Genomic DNA, 15,839 nt, shown 5'->3' on the forward strand with positions numbered 1-15,839 from the left:
TTGTGCCCTGGCCCCGGATTTGCCTTTCTTTCATTACTTGGGCAAAACCTGCCGCTCAGGTGGGCGAGGGCGAGGCTGCCCCGCACCTCCCTGGGGAGCGCGCCCTCACTCAAGATGGCGCCTGGAAGGCTTCAGACCCGGTGCGTGCTGATTGGATGACGGCCAGAGGACTTCCGGGAGTTTTCAAGCGGACTGTTGGACAGCTGAGAGAAGTTTGCACGTGGATCGTGGTTCAGGTGGGCTAGATGGAGACGGCCCCCAAGCCAGGAAGGGGTGTCCCGCCCAAGAAGGACAAACTTCAGGCCAAGAAGAAGGTAGAGACCTCCCTGGGGTGGAAGGGAAATTTTTAACTGCGGGGTCGGAGGGGCGGGGCGCGGGCAGCGGAGTATCAGGGATCCTGATCTGCCGGTAGAAACCGCGGCGATACTGGGAGGAAGAGACCACTCCGACAGCTGCCGCAGCCTCTCCAGGCCCCCCTCAGAACAAGAAGAGAAATCGAGAGCTCCGCCCCCAGAGGCTAAAGAATAATTACATCACAAAGAAGTCTCGGATCTCCAAGAAGCCCCAGGTCCCGAAGAAATCCCGAGAACGGAGAAATCCGGAGCCTCAGCGGAGCTTGTCCGGGGTGAGCCTGGGACCGGATCGGGTGGCGGGGCAAGTCGCCTTGGGCTTTGAGGTTGCGAGGGTTGGGATTAACCCGAGCCTCGAGCCTGTCTGTTAATTGCCTCCTCCCTGCCCCAGGCGCAGGATCCATTTCCAGGCCCCGCCCCCGTGCCTGTGGAGGTGGCTCAGAAGTTCTGTCGCATTGACAAATCCAAAAAGGTGAGGACCAGCCGGGGGGGAGGGGGGCGGGGGGGGGTTGCAAGCAGGGAGTGACTGGGTGAGATGAGTGGAGGCGGGACCAGGTGGCTGTCTTGTGACTCCACATATTTGCTGGTTCTTCTCGCGCTTCTCTACCACCAACGATGTTATAGCTGCCACATTCTAAGTCCAAAACCCGAAGCCGAGTTGAGGTGGCTGAAGCTGAGGAAGAGGAGATAAGTGTCAAAGCTGCTCGTTCTGAGCTGCTGCTTGCTGAGGAACCTGGGTAAGTGGACCCTAATGTGGGCCTCCCCAGCCCCCGCTTTATGGCACTCTTCTTTCTCCTTTTTATGTTGGTACACCCACTTCATATTAGGAAGCTTTGCTGCAACCTTACCACTCACTTGCAGGTTTCTGGAAGGGGAGGATGGGGAGGACACGGCAAAGATACGCCAGGCCGACATCGTGGAGGCTGTGGACATTGCAAGTGCAGCCAAGGTGAGCCTGAGGATGGAAAAGGGGCCAGTGAGTTGATTGGTGGAGCAGAGCAAGATGGACATGGGGACTAGAAGAGGGAATTACTGAAGGGAGCCAGCTCTTCATGATCCTTTTTCTTTTTGCTCTTCCCTTTCCCAGCATTTTGACTTGAACTTGAGACAGTTTGGACCCTACAGGCTGAATTACTCTCGAACTGGGAGGTAAGGTTGAATTCCAGTGACTCTGGAACTAGGACATAGCGGTGTCTCTTTATCACGTCAGCCAAGCCCACCTCAGCCACACCAGCGTATGTCTGGGGTGTTGAGTGGGGAGGGTCCTGTGATTTGCTTGCATGTGAGAGAGAGCATGTGTAGCAACATCTCTTCTCTCACCTGGAGAGGAGGAGCTGGCGTGGGGCAGACCTCAAAAGGTCTGAGTCAGGGTGCTCCCCTGCATTGACACCGTGCCTATACCCCACCTCCAACAGACACCTGGCTTTTGGAGGGCGCCGGGGTCATGTGGCCGCACTTGACTGGGTGACAAAGAAGCTCATGTGTGAGATCAACGTCATGGAGGCCGTGCGGGACATCCGGTCAGTGGGGTGAGACAGCCCATCCCTGATTGAGTGACAGCCCGTGACGCCTTTTCCCACTGAACCACTTCTCCCGTCCTCCCAGGTTTCTGCATTCGGAGGCACTGCTTGCTGTTGCTCAGAACTGCTGGCTTCACATCTACGACAACCAGGGCATCGAGCTCCACTGCATCCGCCGCTGTGACCGAGTCACGCGGCTTGAGTTCCTGCCCTTCCACTTCCTCCTGGCCACAGCTGTGAGTGGCTGTGGAGCACAGGGACCTGGTGGCAGCCCTGGAGAAGACTGCCCTTCCCCTGGGACCACAGTGGAGGGAGGACAGAGGGCAATCACGACTCATTCTCTTCCTCTCTTTCTCTCTCTCTCATAGTCAGAGACAGGGTTTCTGACCTACCTGGACGTGTCAGTGGGAAAGATCGTGGCAGCTCTGAATGCTCGGGCTGGACGGCTCGACGTCATGACTCAGAACCCTTCCAATGCCGTCATCCATCTTGGACACAGCAATGGTGCGTCCCTGGCTGGGCTTTGACTCCCTGACCATGCTGACTTGCTTTTTTCTATACTGTACTTCATGAGTACTTACCTCCCGCTCTTGTTACCTCTTGGCGTTGAGTCCCCATTTTCTCAGGTTTAATCACCTCAGCGCCCTGTTAGTAACTTCAGCTCTTCTCCTCTGATGTCCAGGTACTGTGTCCTTATGGAGTCCAGCTGTGAAGGAGCCACTGGCGAAGATTCTCTGTCACCGTGGTGGGGTCCGGGCTGTGGCAGTAGATTCTACAGGCACGTAAGTCACTTGTTTGGGGGTCACAGCTGGGAAGAAAGGCATAGAGTCAATGTGTCTTTAGGAGCACAGACTCTGCAGCCAGCTGCCTGGGTTTAAATCCTGCTGTTACCACTGACCAGCCGTGTAAGTGTGGGCACGTTACACAACCTCTCTGTGCCACACTCTCCTCACCCTGGGAGTGAGGACATGAGTGTCTAGCTCAGCACATTTTTCCTGTAGAGTCAGGTAGTAAATATTTTAGGCTTTGCTGGTCAAGAGGCAAAATCGAGGGTATTATGTAGGTACTTAAATAACAACAGAGACAACAAAGCACAAATTTTTAAGCAATGAAATTCAAAATATAATGATTTAATACAAAATCTTTGTAATATAGGTCTACAAATGGGAAGAATTCGATTCCTCTTTTTGAAGATAACATTTTGCTTAATTGAGGTTCATGGTTAGTGTTCCAAATCACCAAACTAAATTGCAAATGTTTGTCTGTTAATGCTCATCTGTAAAGAGATTTTCTATATTTCATCTTTGGAAACATCTTTTCACACAGATAGATGATGAGACAGGTGGTCTGTGAGGTGCTCAAAGTGCTGTCAGTTATAACCATGTCACTGAGACTTGTCATGCGCTGGGCAGCAGTGGGAAGCGATAAGATGCCACACACAGTGTCTGTCTTGACCTCTCTACTGTGCTAGTGTAACGGAGAAGCAGCCACAGAACAAGTAAATGAACAAATGTGGTTGTGTTCCAATAAAACTTTATTTGTGGACACTGAAATTTGAGTTTTGTTTAATTTTCACATCTCAAAATATCCTTCTTTTGATTTTTTTCCAACCACTTAAAAATGTAAAAACCAGGGGGGCTGGCCCCACGGCGTAGCAGCTAAGTGCATGCGCTCCGCTGCTGGCAGCGCGGGTTCGGATCCCGGGCGCGCACCGATGCACCGCTTGTCAGGCCATGCTTTGGCGGGGGTCCCATGTAAAGTGGAGGAAGATGGGCACGGATGTTAGCTCAGGGCCAGTCTTCCTCAGCAAAAAGAGAAGGATTGGCATGGATGTTAGCTCTTGTAGGCTGTTCAGAGATAGGTGGTGCAAGGCTTTATTTGGCTCATGGGCTGTGGTTTGCCCAGCCCTGGGCTTAGCTCATAGAGCTGTTGTAGGCGTTACAGTGAGGTAAGGCACGTAGAGTTTAGCGTGGTGCGGGGTGAACGGAGTGCACCATGTTTCATCCTCATCCTCAGCGAAGATGATCGTGCTCTTTAGGTCTGGCTGGTGCTGTGAGGGGTGGGGGTGGTGGGTCCACTTTGAATCTCTGCTCTTTCTGAGAGAGCTTTGGCATTTCCACAGCTCTTCTGATCTGTATGTGTCTCTGGATCTGGCAGACTGTTTCCCGTACAAGTTCCCGTGTGTTTTCCTCTAATTCCTTTCATCTGTCAGGCATTCACCAGGCACCTGGTGTGGGCTGGGCTCTACACTGAGGTTCTGGGGGTATAAGGATGAATCGGCCATTAAGCCTGTCCCAGTGTGTTGTTCCATACACTTTATTTACAAAAACAGGTGGCTGTGGTACAGGAATGATTATCCAGGTCACGCACTTAGGTTCTACTCAGTTGTCTTCTGTCACCCCAGACTGCATGCGTCCATCAAGGGATAGGTCACCTCTCTCCCAAAGTTCCTCCTTGCCTGCCCCCTTTCTGCCACATTTTCCTGTCACCCACAATATGACTTCTTTGCCACCTCTAGCCTCACAGCCCGTGTTCTTCAGCCATCAGTAATAGCAGGAATCCAAAGCACCATTCACTGAGTGCATTCTGGGTGCCCAGGCTCTGCTACTTGCTTTGGTGGTATCACTTCATGACCACTCACTACCCCCCGTGACGTCCTGACTGCTTTTCCCCTCGAGGGTCCTCCAAGTCTGTTCTCTCCATCCTTGCCGTTTCTGCGGACATGCGTGATGCTCACAGCCGGTTTCCAGCCTCCAGTTCTTCCTCCTCCTGGCGTGCCCCGGGTGTGTTGTCAGAATAATCTTTCCCACAAGCTGCTTTCCTTTTACACTGCTGCCCAGGCATCTTCTACATTAGGTATAAACTACATAACTTTATTTTTAAACTGTTTTTAAAGAAAAACAAGAAAAGGAAAAGCCCAGTGGCCACCAACTTATGAAAGCCTTCCAGCTGCTCAGACCCCCTTGGCCTCCCACAGTTGTGTCTTGGTGGACAAGTGGTTTGGTTCCGCCCTTTTACTCCATATCTGTGGCAGCCTGGCTCTGGGAGAGTGGGGAGGCCTGTCCCAAGGCTTTCTGCCTTCTGTGGGCCACTGGACCTAAGTAGTTGGCCTTCCCTGGGCCGCCTGGGTCAGCTGCTCCTGTGCCCAGGGCTTAATCAGTTAGTTCACTGAGGTTTGGTCAACGATTGATGCTGAACAGCTCTGGGCCTTGATCTTAGGCACACCCCTGCTTATCTCTGGTTCTCCTCAGAGGCGCCTTAGACAAGCCACAGAGGCTCCAGAGATGAGGCTTACTGTCTTCCTCAAGAGGTGTTCTGGGAGCTTGCATTAGGATTGGATTGGGTTCTCAAAGCCGAACTGTTTCTTGCAAGTTTGGTAGCATGATAGCGTGGCCTGAATGCCCATCTGGCCAACGGGCTGGTATCTGCACAGGGGATCCCTGTGTGTAAGGTGGGTGGGTATGGGGTGAGGAGCCAGCATGTGCCCCTGAGTTGTTGGTTCACTGAAGGGTGTGACCCTGTGTCCCAGGAGCCCTCAGTAATTCCTGGTTTGCGCTTATAGCCTTTCCTTCTGGTGGAGCTGGGGCCCTCATTGTCTTGTCTTGTCAGGAGAAGTATCCAACTGGGCCTCTATTCGGCCCCATCACAGGGCAAGTCTCTGCTCATAGGAACACTTCAGTCCCCTCCTCCTGGGTTCACAGCCAAGGCTAGAAAGAGAGTCCTTGACCCTTGGCAAACATACATCCCCCGGCCTGGCTGGTCCCCTTCAGCCTCTGTCTCTGAGGAAGAACTTGAACATAGATAGAAATTCCAACCTCTGAAGGCAAACGGCTTCTGCGGTGCAGGATTCCTTGGAGGATTTGGTCACCAGCCTTGCCCTCCCTCCTTCCAGGGAAAGAGAGGGCGGGGCAGGGCCCTCTAGCACATGACATCATTAACTCCTAAGGAGGTTTTCTCAGGTCCATGAGTCTTCAACTTGTGTCTTGTCGTGCTGGAGAGCAGTGTTGGGGACCGAGTCCTCAGTATGACTTTCAAGAGCCCCTGCAATTTGTCCCCTCCTGGTCCTCCTGACCATATTTCCCACCAATCCTGAAAACAAACCTCTGCCTCTGTCTCACTATGTCCACACTCTGATGTTAAGTCATTTGTACCTGCTGTGTCTCTGTTTCTTGTGCTTTCTTGAGAATCCCAATTTTCCCACGAAGTGCTCCCTGCCCCCTGCAGTCTGTCCTTCCCTTCGCTGAGCTGCTATGCTGCCTGTGCGCGCGGTGGAGCAGCACAGTTAGATACAGATTGTTCCGTCCGTTCTCCCTTTGGTTCACATGTCTTCAGTAGGTAAGAGGACAGACACTAGAGAAACAGGCCTGACTTGAATTCTAGCTCTGCCATTCACCCTGAATTCCTTTCTCTGAGCTTCAGATTCCTTATCTGTAAAAGAGAAATAAAAATAGTACCGAGCTGTGTGATGCTTAACCAAGAAGATGCCTGTGGAGTGTTTGTTGTGATGGTAGTGGTTACTAGCATTATTAGTCTTTTTCTCCCTAACCAGACTTGATGCCCGGACTTAGTAAGCCCATGCTATGGATTAACTAATTTCCCCTCTCCCCCAGGCACATGGCCACCTCTGGCCTGGACCACCAGCTGAAGATTTTTGACTTGCGAGGGACGTTCCAGCCTCTGAGCGCTCGGACCCTGCCCCAGGGAGCAGGGCACCTGGCCTTCTCCCAGCGGGGACTTCTGGCTGCAGGAATGAGTGACGTGGTTAACATATGGGCAGGGCCGGGCAAGGCCAGCCCACCCTCCCTGGAGCAGCCCTACCTCACCCACCGGCTCTCAGGCCCTGTGAACAGCCTTCAGTTCTGCCCCTTTGAAGATGTGCTGGGGGTGGGGCACAATGGGGGCATCACCAGCATGCTGGTCCCTGGTGAGTGAGCCAGGGGGTGGGGCTCAAAGTGAATGAACTCTGGGTGGCAGTTTGAGTGAGCCCGAGACAGCCAAGAGCAAAGGGCTTGGTCGGCGGGAGCTGCTGGACTGGTTTCCTATTTATGGCGGCCTGCTCCTCCCTCTCTCCAGGGGCTGCTGAGCCCAACTTTGATGGCCTGGAGAGTAACCCATACAGGAGCCGGAAGCAGCGCCAGGAATGGGAGGTGAAGGCCCTCCTGGAGAAGGTGAGGATGTGCCGCGTGTGGTCTGGGACTGGGGAGTAGGGACAGCTCCCTGTGCTGGGGGTCTTGGGAAGAGTGGGACTCAACAGCCTCCCTGAATTCTTTCCCTCTTTGGGGTCACCCTCCTGCGGCTCCTTACCCATTCCTCTCCTTCTCTGACACCTCCAGGTACCTGCAGAGCTCATTTGTCTGGATCCACGGGCCCTGGCAGAGGTTGATGTCATCTCTTTGGAGCAGGAAAAGAAGGAGCGGATAGAGAGGCTGGTACGGAACAGGCCCCTGAGTGCTCAGGCCCTCCTCACCCCCACATCCTCTCCCCACCATGTCCCCAGAAGTGCGGCGCAGCAGGTGGGTGCTGTCACAGTTCTCTGCCTCTAAGGCTGTTAGAGATTTCACTCCTGTCCTCTCCCTCAGGGCTATGACCCCGAGGCCAAGGCTCCCTTCCAGCCAAAGCCAAAACAGAAGGGCCGAAGCTCGACAGCGAGCCTGGTGAAGAGGAAGAGGAAGGTCATGGATGAGGAACACCGGGTAAATGAGCACTGGGGGGTGGGCAGGCCTCCCATGGGCTGCACCCTCCTGCCTGTGCCTCTGGTCTTGCCAGCCTGCCACTTCTCACCTTGCCCCGGTCTCCCCCCACAGGAAAAAGTCCGGCAGAGCCTTGAGCAGCAGCCACAGAGGCAAGAGAAGAAAGCCATGCCCCTGGGGTCCCGGCCATCTGCCCTGGACAGATTTGTGCGCTGAGCCAGGCTGCAGGGTGGCTGGGATCAACAGTCTCTCCCCAAGATCGCCTGTGGGGAAATGACCCTGTTCCCTGGAGTGAGGAGTGGGTAGTGTGCCCCTTCCCCAACTGGGGGTGGACAGCTGGCTCCTGGGGTGGGTTGGTATTAAAGAAGGTGGTTTTTTTGGATAATGTGTCTGGATCGTCCTGTGGATCTGTTCCCCACCCCCTCCCCCAGCAGGGGGCTCCTCTAGGATCTGAGGGTTATGGTGGCTTGCCTCTACCCCCGCCCCATATCTTGTAGTCGCTGTGGCCTTAGCCTTGCTCTTTAGGGACCTTCCTCCTCAGAGAGGCTGTCCTCTCTCTTGTCCCATGTCCCTGGAGATGTCCTTCCCATCCAGCAGGGTTTGGCAGTCTCTAGGCTCCCAGGTTTGTGTTCAGGGACTCCTGGGGAGGACCACACTGCACTCGAAGAGATAGAGAGACAAGTTTATTGAGGGGCTCGTGCCACCCCAGCATTGTTTTGCTCTTTCTTCCTGATGACCATCTTTGGGGCCGGCAGGCCAGGCCTCTAGGTTTTTCCTGTATCCCTCAGTCTTCAGTGACAGACTGGCCATCTGCTATGGGGAAACTGATCAGCTGCAGCCACCCAGGGCCCCTGCCTTGGGCCTGGGAGAGAGAAGGTTGTAGGGGTGGTGGCTGAACCCCCAGCTCCACACTCCTCTCCTGTGGTCCCAGGCACTCTCAGCTGTGAAGCCAGGCTATCACCCGACACCGCAGGAGGCCCAGGACTCCCTGGAGCCAGGAGCAGAAGGGTGCGGTCCTTTCCCCATCAGAGCCGCCCACCAGCGTCCAGGCTGCTTGCATCTTCCAGGGGTCCAACCTGTGGGATGTCAGCAGGAACTTCCCATAGCAGCACCGGTCCAGGGGGTAGTGGGTGGCACCAGCCAGCTTGACACAGTGGGTTGGAGTGAGGCCTCCTCTTCGGGCACTTACCCCCACAAAGACATCCTCCAGTGGCAGAGGGGGTGCCCGACTGGCCACCTTCAGGATGAGCTGCACAGCAGAAGCTGACAACACATACCCTGTGCCGGAGGCATAGGGTGGAAAGGGGCCCCATGTGGGAGGCCACTGCTCGTCTGATATCCGGTGCTTGCCCCCTGGGGTCCGAGAGGGGTGCACCCACCAGTGCACACGTCCCAGGTACAAAAGAGGCACTGGCTGGCTCCCCAGGGTGGGGCCGCCTCCTTCCCACTCTTCATGTCCGACCTCAGTGCCTTTCTGGGGCTCCACGCCCATCTCCCATTGTTCCCAACGGCCCCCTCGGCGGACCAGCTCTGATACCAGTTCGGGGACGTTGACAAACACATCGTCGTCGGTCTTGAGGATGTAGCGGGCCATGGGGCAGTGTTTGTCAGCCCAGTTCAGCCCGCTGAGGGTCTTGAGGGTAAGGTTTCGGTAGGAGTCCTGGAAGGCCGCCTGCAAGATGTCCCCATGGGCCGCTGACTCCAGTGCCAGGTTGTTCTCGTGGGAGCCCCCGGCGGAATGCCGCCAGCTCGGCTCTCCCAGCAGAAAGAGAGTCCGAACCCTGAGCCCTCGGGCCTCGCGCAGCCCGCCCCACGAGGCCCGAATGGCGTTTCTTTGGTTCAGGTTCTCCGGGGCCGTGCAGACCAGGATTAGCAGGAAGGGAGGGACGCCGGGCCCACCGCACGCCTCCTCGTTGGGGATTAAGAGGCGGGGCAAGGCCAGGGGCGGTCCGGGGGAAGCCGGGGCTGGGAGCAGGGAGGCGAGCGAGAGGCTCAGCAGCTCCTCCCCGATGCCCGAGGGCCCAAAGAGGGTCCAGACAATCACCAGCAGCAGGGCGGCAAGGAGAAGGCGCCGGAAGAGGCTGAGGGGCATGGTGTGGTGCAGTCAGAGCGGACCTGGAGGGAAAGATGGAGGGCAGTTAGAGGGCGGAGAGCCCAGCTCTCCGTGGCGTGGGTCCCTAAGCGGCCCCGCCTGGGATGCGGCGGGCGGAACGCGCGCCCGGTCCCAGCGCCGGAAGGTGCCGAGACGCGGGAGGCGGCGCGGCCGGGGAGCACGGGTGGAGCTGCGGGGAGGTTACCTTGTCGCCGCGGCCGCCCGAAAGCTCGGCTCCAAGGCTGGCTGATCGCTGCCGCACCAGCCGCGCTCTCCCCTCCGGCGGCGCCGGCTGGGCCCCGCCCCTTTCTCGGCGAGAGGGTGGCGCCGCGCGTCCACTGCATCCCGCCGGAAACTTCGCAGCAGCGCGGAGCGGCGGAAGTAGCGCGGCGTGGCAGTCGGCTCTTTTCCCGGGACGGGCGGCAGGGACAGAATCGGACCAGTACGCCTTGGCGGCAGCGGGCGAACACCAACGCTGTGCATCCAGACAGGCAGGGCCCTCGCCAACCACGCACGTGTTCCATCTCCCGGCTGCGGAGCCCAGCTCTTCCGGGTCACAGAATCAGCGCTCAGTTAGAGGACTTGATCTGTACCAGCATCGCCCCAACTTTCGAACCTCCGGACTAGGCACAGGCCCCCATCTTTTAGAGACCTAGGGCAGCCAAGACTTGCAAATACACCAGCGTCTACTGGCTAGGCTCAGCCACCCACACACCACTCTGCCGCACCAACCCCAGGGGATTTGGTCATCTTGAAACCGTGCAACCTGCTCCATCTTCCTCATACCTCAGAGGGTGGGGCACCACTAGGTGAAGGGCTGCTTCTGGCAGGGTGGGGCGTGGCAACACTACTGCTTTAACCAAGAGCAAAGACACTGATTGGGCAGCTGAGGGGGAACATCAGCGGAGAGAGGGGAAAGATGAACAGGGCCCAGAGTGATAGCATTCCCCATCACTGTCCCCAGAAGAATGGAGAGAACCACAAAGAAGGAAGCCATAGGTGTATAAACTATTTATTAACAGACAAAGCCTACAGATTTATTTCTTCTTAGACACACCCACAGTGCGGCCACGGCGGCCTGTGGTCTTGGTGTGCTGGCCTCGGACACGAAGTCTGCAGGTGAGAAAAGAAAAGGGTCACAGGTCATATACAACACAAAGAAAAGGTGGGGAGAGAAAATGGAGCCAGAGAAATCTCTGAGTCTTAGGGGCGGGCAGGCAGGATGAGACTCCCCACCCCTACTCACCCCCAGAAGTGGCGCAGCCCTCTGTGGGCCCGAATCTTCTTCAGTCGCTCCAGGTCTTCACGGAGCTTATTGTCCAGACCATTGGCCAGGACCTGGATTTGGAAGAGAAAGTGAGAGATGTGTTTTACCCCCTGACCTCCTATGACTGCCCAATTCCAGCTGGACACCCCGCCTTCCATTTCTCTAACGTCTCCCATCTCAATACACACCTGGCTGTATTTTCCATCCTTCACATCCTTCTGTCTGTTCAAGAACCAGTCTGGGATCTTGTACTGGCGTGGATTCTGCATAATGGTGATCACACGTTCCACCTGGCAGGCAAGAGAAGGGTCAGATCCAGATGCCCCCCTTCCGAGGTAGGCCCAACCCACACCCCCTTCCTTGTCTCACCTCATCCTCAGTGAGCTCTCCTGCCCTCTTGGTGAGGTCGATGTCTGCTTTCCTCAACACCACGTGAGCATATCTTCGCCCCACGCCCTGAGGAGAGGTTTTGGAATTGGGTTTGATTCTGATTTCCTTTATAGCCCCTACTCCAATCAAAAGCATAGAAAGGTAGGGCCTGCAATAACCTAGTGCTTTATACTTTCCGGATTGCCCCTGCCCCGCCCACTTTCCCAGATATGAAGCCTAACCATTACACAGAAAGGAGAAAAAGTTTTGTTCAGGGGCAGGGCTGGACCATGAACAGAGGATAGCTGATAGCCCCTTGAAAGCAGAATCTTTTCTTTTTTTCACAATGCCCAGCATACGCAGTTGTCAATAAATGCTAGCTGCTAGACACTGCAGCAGCACAGAAGAGGGGTACCTTTCAATTTCCTGCTGGAGGACAAAGGGCCTGGCTCTCGAAGCTGATGCAGCATCAAAGCAGCAACCCTTTTAACAGGGTTGAGCAAGGGGTAGGATTGTCAATGGCTCAGGGTCTTTAAGCCTCATGATTCTTTGGTCAGATCACCACATCCCCAGGATCCAAGTTCTCCAAGATCACAAACGATTTTGTTAGTGCCTGGAGATGACCAGGCCCTTGGAAGCTAACTGCCCAAATCAAACTCAAAGGAAACTAATGCTTACACTAGTGGCATCGTATCGACACCAACACTGTTACTCTTTGCCACCGAACTCATGAACCAAAGAGATTTGGACAGTGAAGGATGGTGTGCTGGGTTTAAGTGTCCCTAACCCCCTATATATGTCCACCCGGAAACTCAGAATGTGAACTTGTTTGGAAATAGAATCTTTACAAATATAATTAGTTAAAATGAGGTCGTACTGGATTAGAGTGTACCCTAAATCCAGTGTCCTTACAATAAAACGAGAGGACACACAAGACACAAAGAGAAGGCCACGTGGTAACAGAGGCAAGAGACTGGAGTGATGCAGCTCCAAGACAAGGACACCAAGGAGTGCTGGCAGCCGCCAGAGAAGAGGTGAGATGGATTCCTCGAGCCTTCAGAGCAGCATGGCCCTGCTCACACCTTGACTTGCGATGTGTGGCCTCCAGCACTGAGAGAACAAGTTTCTGTTGTTTTAAGCTAACAAGTCTACGGTAACTTGTTCTAAGAGCCCCAGTAAACTAAAACAGATGGTACTTCCTAGAAATAAGAATGTGACCTAGGAAATCAAATTATCAGGAGGTAGATTCAGAAAAGATTAGGGTCTAAGTCTCTCTCAAATTTAAATATTTACAGAAGCAATACTATGTCAGAAATACATCCTTTAAAACGAGTGGATGGGGAAGGGTGTAGATGAAACAAGATTTCTAATTTTTAGCTAGATGATACATCCATGGTGCCAATAATTCTCTTCCCTCTACTCTTGAATGTTTCAAATTTTCCACCAGCAACTGTTTTAAAAGTTGCTGTCAAACTAAGATTTTGAAAGTCCTGTTTACTGACTCCAGAGATTGGCTGGACAATTTCCTAAGTTAGATCCCCAGATCCACTGTTCTCTGCCCCAAGAACACTCCTGTTCTCTCCATCCAGAAGAGTGCACTACAGGGAACCATCACTTTCTCATCTTCATAGTCCAAGGGTCTGGAACATATAACAGTAGAGTTGATACCAACTTAATATTACTCTTGGAGTATTTAGAGCACTGTTACTCATGGGGGCACTGGCACTTTGGCAGGACAAGAATTCCTTATAAACAAGGCCAGCAGGTATGATGTTCCAGTCATTGTGACCAACTCCAAGCCCCTCCTCCCATGTTTCCAAATAATCCACAGATGGCAGTTACTACCCTGATTTAGAGAAAGGGCAGAAGACCAGCCAGCCTTAAAGAATACTCATAGCAAAGCCTCTAAGTGGAAACAAAACAATGAGGAAGAGATCACGGCATAAAATAATCTTGCAGGATCTGTATTACCTCTACAAAACGCCCTCTTCTGCTTGGGTCAACTTCCACTCCATTCTTCACCCTTCCCTGGCCAATTAACCTTGCTTACCACTTCTTTAATCACATCTTTTCAGGAATCCCCTCCCCACACTCAGCCACCACCCCCAACTTTCTTCCAATTTCCAAGTATTATCTCCCATACCACATCCTTAACAAAAGACCACCTCTACACTTTAGTTCTCTCACCAGAGGAAGAGCTTGCTGCAGTTGCTGGCTCTCCAGGTAACCAGCAAAAACCTCAGTACTCATCTATCTCTAGGAATAACCTTTCCCAGTGAAAAGCAGGGCATCAGGATCCCAAGAGTCTTCTTATCACAGTGCTCATTAAGTACCTGAAACTGCTCTGACAAAATTGTTTTAAGCTCACTACAGAGGTTATGACGTTTAATTAAACTAACAAATACAAAACCAGTTAATTTCAAAGAGGTAGAGAGAAAGGACTTAACAGAAGCATCCTATTAACTATGCTCATCTTTTAGATTCACTATCTCACTTAGGCCTCACAGCAACCCTTGAAAAAGGTACTGTACTTTCCATGGCCTTACTAGTTTCAGAATTACAGAAGGACGCAATCTCCTTATACACCATTTAAGAGCAAATGAAAAGGGCCAGCCCAGTGGCTCAAGCGATTAAGTGCGTGCGCTCCATTCCTGCGGCCCAGGGTTCGCCGGTTCGGATCCCGGGCACGCACCAACACACTGCTCGGCAAGCCATGCTGCGGCAGCATCCCATATAAGGTGGAGGAAGATGGGCACGGATGTTAAGCCAGGGCGAGTCTTCCTCAGCATAAAAAAGGAGGATTGGCAGACGTTAGCACAGGGCTGATCTCACACACACACAAAACAAATGAAAGCTATGCTTCCTGCAGTATAGAATGAAAAATTAAGAAAATCTAATTAATGTTGTAAGTCAAAGCTGGGATTTAGTTTTAAATTAACTTATCTATAAAATATTTATCATGGTTTCCTCTAAATTCTTTGAAACCAGGCCACAGTATCCCTAGTAACATCCACTCCCTAACACTGCATGAGCACCTATCATGCACCAGACGTTGGGGATTCTTCACAAGACAAGCCGATCCCCACCCCCACTGGTAGGAGAGGAAGACGTTCAACCATTTCCACAACTAATCACACCTATTTAGGGGGGGTAGATAGAATAATGTCTCCATCTGGAAGACCAGGAGTTCACTAGGTTGGTGAAGGGAGATCCAACCTTGCACTCAACCAACTTAATTCATGCAACAAGCCAAGTACTAGTTCCTGTTTCTGAAACGGGTACGACTTGCACCTCTGGCATCTGAGTCAACATCCTGCTCCTGATTTAGTGACCCCCCTCTCACCTCCCAAATATACGTTTCTTCACACTTGGAATCTGTTGGCATTTCTACTCACCCCTCAAAATGTACAATTATTCAATTTCCAGGGCATATAAATTTCACAGAAAGGATTACGGGTGTGATGGGGGGCGGGGCAGAAATCTACAATGGACCTCACAAGCTGATTGATGGCTCATGGTCCAGGAAAATTTTAGCAAATTCAGGTAGAACACCAAATCTACTCCCCATCTCCTAGGTGGAATATTTTGGCTTGACCTGAGACTATTCCCTGGCTTTCATACTTACCTTTTAGGGTAAACGTGGTATGGGTTTAAGGGATTTAATCACTCACTCATCCAGTCTCTTTTTTTTTTTAACCCAGTAGCCGAGGGGATCTGGTTGGGACTTATGTTTCCTCTACCCTGCCTCACTAAGACTTAGGTCCTAACAACCCGTTTCACTTATATTGTCTAGTTCTTACCCTGCTTTACCTTAATGGCAGTGATGGCAAAGGCTATTTTCCGCCGCCCATCGATGTTGGTGTTGAGTACTCGCAAAATGTGCTGGAACTTCTCAGGGATCACTAGAGACTGACAGAAATTTGGGGAGAAATCAGACACCGTGAACTACCACCAAACCGTAACCTCAAACAGGAGCGTTACGCTTGTCACACTAGGGGCCACGACTGCCCTTCAGGTTTTCACAACATAGCCAACTGCAGTCCTGCAGACAGCAGGATCACGAAGTGCTCAGGCTGGGGAAAATGCAACCTCTGGGAAGGGGCAAGTCTCCTGCCCGATCCCAAAAGTACTCTGAACGGCGGAGGCCGGAGGTCCCCATACACGCCCAAACTTTTCGCGGCTTCCGAGCGCCCGTGGACGGACTCTTCCTCTGGCCCCACTCCCAAAACTGGACGTCTTTAGGCGTCCCTTCCCAGGGGCACGATCCAAGGCTTCGCGCAGAAAGCTGCAGACCCCCAGAACGGGCCGTTCTCGGCCCCCCGATAGCAGACCTTCCCAGCCCCGGTTCCGATGTCGCCGGATCCCCGCACGGATTCCAGTCTTACCATGGCGGCAGACCTAGCAGCGGCGTGTAGGCCTCCTGTGGAAGAGAGAACGGAAGTGACGTAAAAGCATTATATAGTGACCAGGCGGAAGAGGCGGAGCGATCTTGGTGCAGCGCTTCCGGAAACTGCTTGTGCGCGAGCAAACGCGACTTCTGCGAGTCTGAAT

General features: G+C 53.3%; 3 protein-coding genes across 4 annotated transcripts; 1 reads left to right on the forward strand and 2 right to left on the reverse strand.

Moving 5' to 3' along the window:
- The first annotated feature begins 86 nt into the window (after nt 1-86).
- Nucleotides 87-7,949, forward strand: WDR46 (WD repeat domain 46). Its single transcript, XM_058554623.1, has 15 exons — nt 87-314; nt 413-625; nt 742-822; nt 975-1,087; nt 1,212-1,299; nt 1,438-1,499; nt 1,766-1,870; nt 1,956-2,106; nt 2,239-2,374; nt 2,553-2,652; nt 6,481-6,794; nt 6,944-7,038; nt 7,204-7,299; nt 7,450-7,563; nt 7,675-7,949. Exons 1-15 carry the CDS (start codon nt 246-248, stop codon nt 7,774-7,776), a joined length of 1,839 nt encoding a protein of 612 aa, XP_058410606.1. The 5' UTR covers nt 87-245; the 3' UTR covers nt 7,777-7,949.
- Nucleotides 7,950-7,990: 41 nt separating this feature from the next.
- B3GALT4 (beta-1,3-galactosyltransferase 4) lies at nt 7,991-10,578 on the reverse strand. Its single transcript, XM_058554625.1, has 2 exons — nt 9,858-10,578; nt 7,991-9,675 (listed from the first exon to the last, which is right to left on the reverse strand). The coding sequence occupies exon 2, from the start codon at nt 9,650-9,652 to the stop codon at nt 8,498-8,500; it is 1,155 nt and encodes a 384-aa protein (XP_058410608.1). The 5' UTR covers nt 9,653-9,675; nt 9,858-10,578; the 3' UTR covers nt 7,991-8,497.
- A 70-nt stretch (nt 10,579-10,648) lies between these two features.
- RPS18 (ribosomal protein S18) lies at nt 10,649-15,750 on the reverse strand. 2 transcript variants are annotated; one of them, XM_058554627.1, is made up of 6 exons: nt 15,674-15,750; nt 15,099-15,197; nt 11,289-11,375; nt 11,108-11,209; nt 10,899-10,990; nt 10,649-10,765 (listed from the first exon to the last, which is right to left on the reverse strand). In XM_058554627.1, exons 1-6 carry the CDS (start codon nt 15,674-15,676, stop codon nt 10,690-10,692), a joined length of 459 nt encoding a protein of 152 aa, XP_058410610.1. In that variant the 5' UTR covers nt 15,677-15,750; the 3' UTR covers nt 10,649-10,689. The 2 variants fall into 2 exon arrangements, with proteins under 2 accessions (XP_058410610.1, XP_058410609.1); XM_058554626.1 differs by having other exon boundaries at nt 15,620-15,676.
- Nucleotides 15,751-15,839: the final 89 nt, after the last annotated feature.

The sequence above is a fragment of the Diceros bicornis genome, chromosome 14 (genome assembly GCF_020826845.1).
Source record: "Diceros bicornis minor isolate mBicDic1 chromosome 14, mDicBic1.mat.cur, whole genome shotgun sequence".
NCBI classification, from domain to species: Eukaryota; Metazoa; Chordata; class Mammalia; order Perissodactyla; family Rhinocerotidae; genus Diceros; species Diceros bicornis.

Bases quoted from the DNA above. Each gene is read 5' to 3' on its own strand.
- WDR46 (XM_058554623.1), top strand. From the start codon at position 246: ATGGAGACGGCCCCCAAGCCAGGAAGGGGTGTCCCGCCCAAGAAGGAC. The intron at 626-741 runs GTGAGCCTGGGA...TCCCTGCCCCAG, and splicing joins CTCAGCGGAGCTTGTCCGGG to GCGCAGGATCCATTTCCAGG. The intron at 6,795-6,943 runs GTGAGTGAGCCA...CCCTCTCTCCAG, and splicing joins CACCAGCATGCTGGTCCCTG to GGGCTGCTGAGCCCAACTTT.
- B3GALT4 (XM_058554625.1), bottom strand. From the start codon at position 9,652: ATGCCCCTCAGCCTCTTCCGGCGCCTTCTCCTTGCCGCCCTGCTGCTG.
- RPS18 (XM_058554626.1), bottom strand. From the start codon at position 15,676: ATGGTAAGACTGGAATCCGTGCGGGGATCCGGCGACATCGGAACCGGG. The intron at 11,210-11,288 runs GTGAGACAAGGA...CTTGCCTGCCAG, and splicing joins GAGAGCTCACTGAGGATGAG to GTGGAACGTGTGATCACCAT. The intron at 10,766-10,898 runs GTGAGTAGGGGT...TCTCACCTGCAG, and splicing joins GGGCTGCGCCACTTCTGGGG to ACTTCGTGTCCGAGGCCAGC.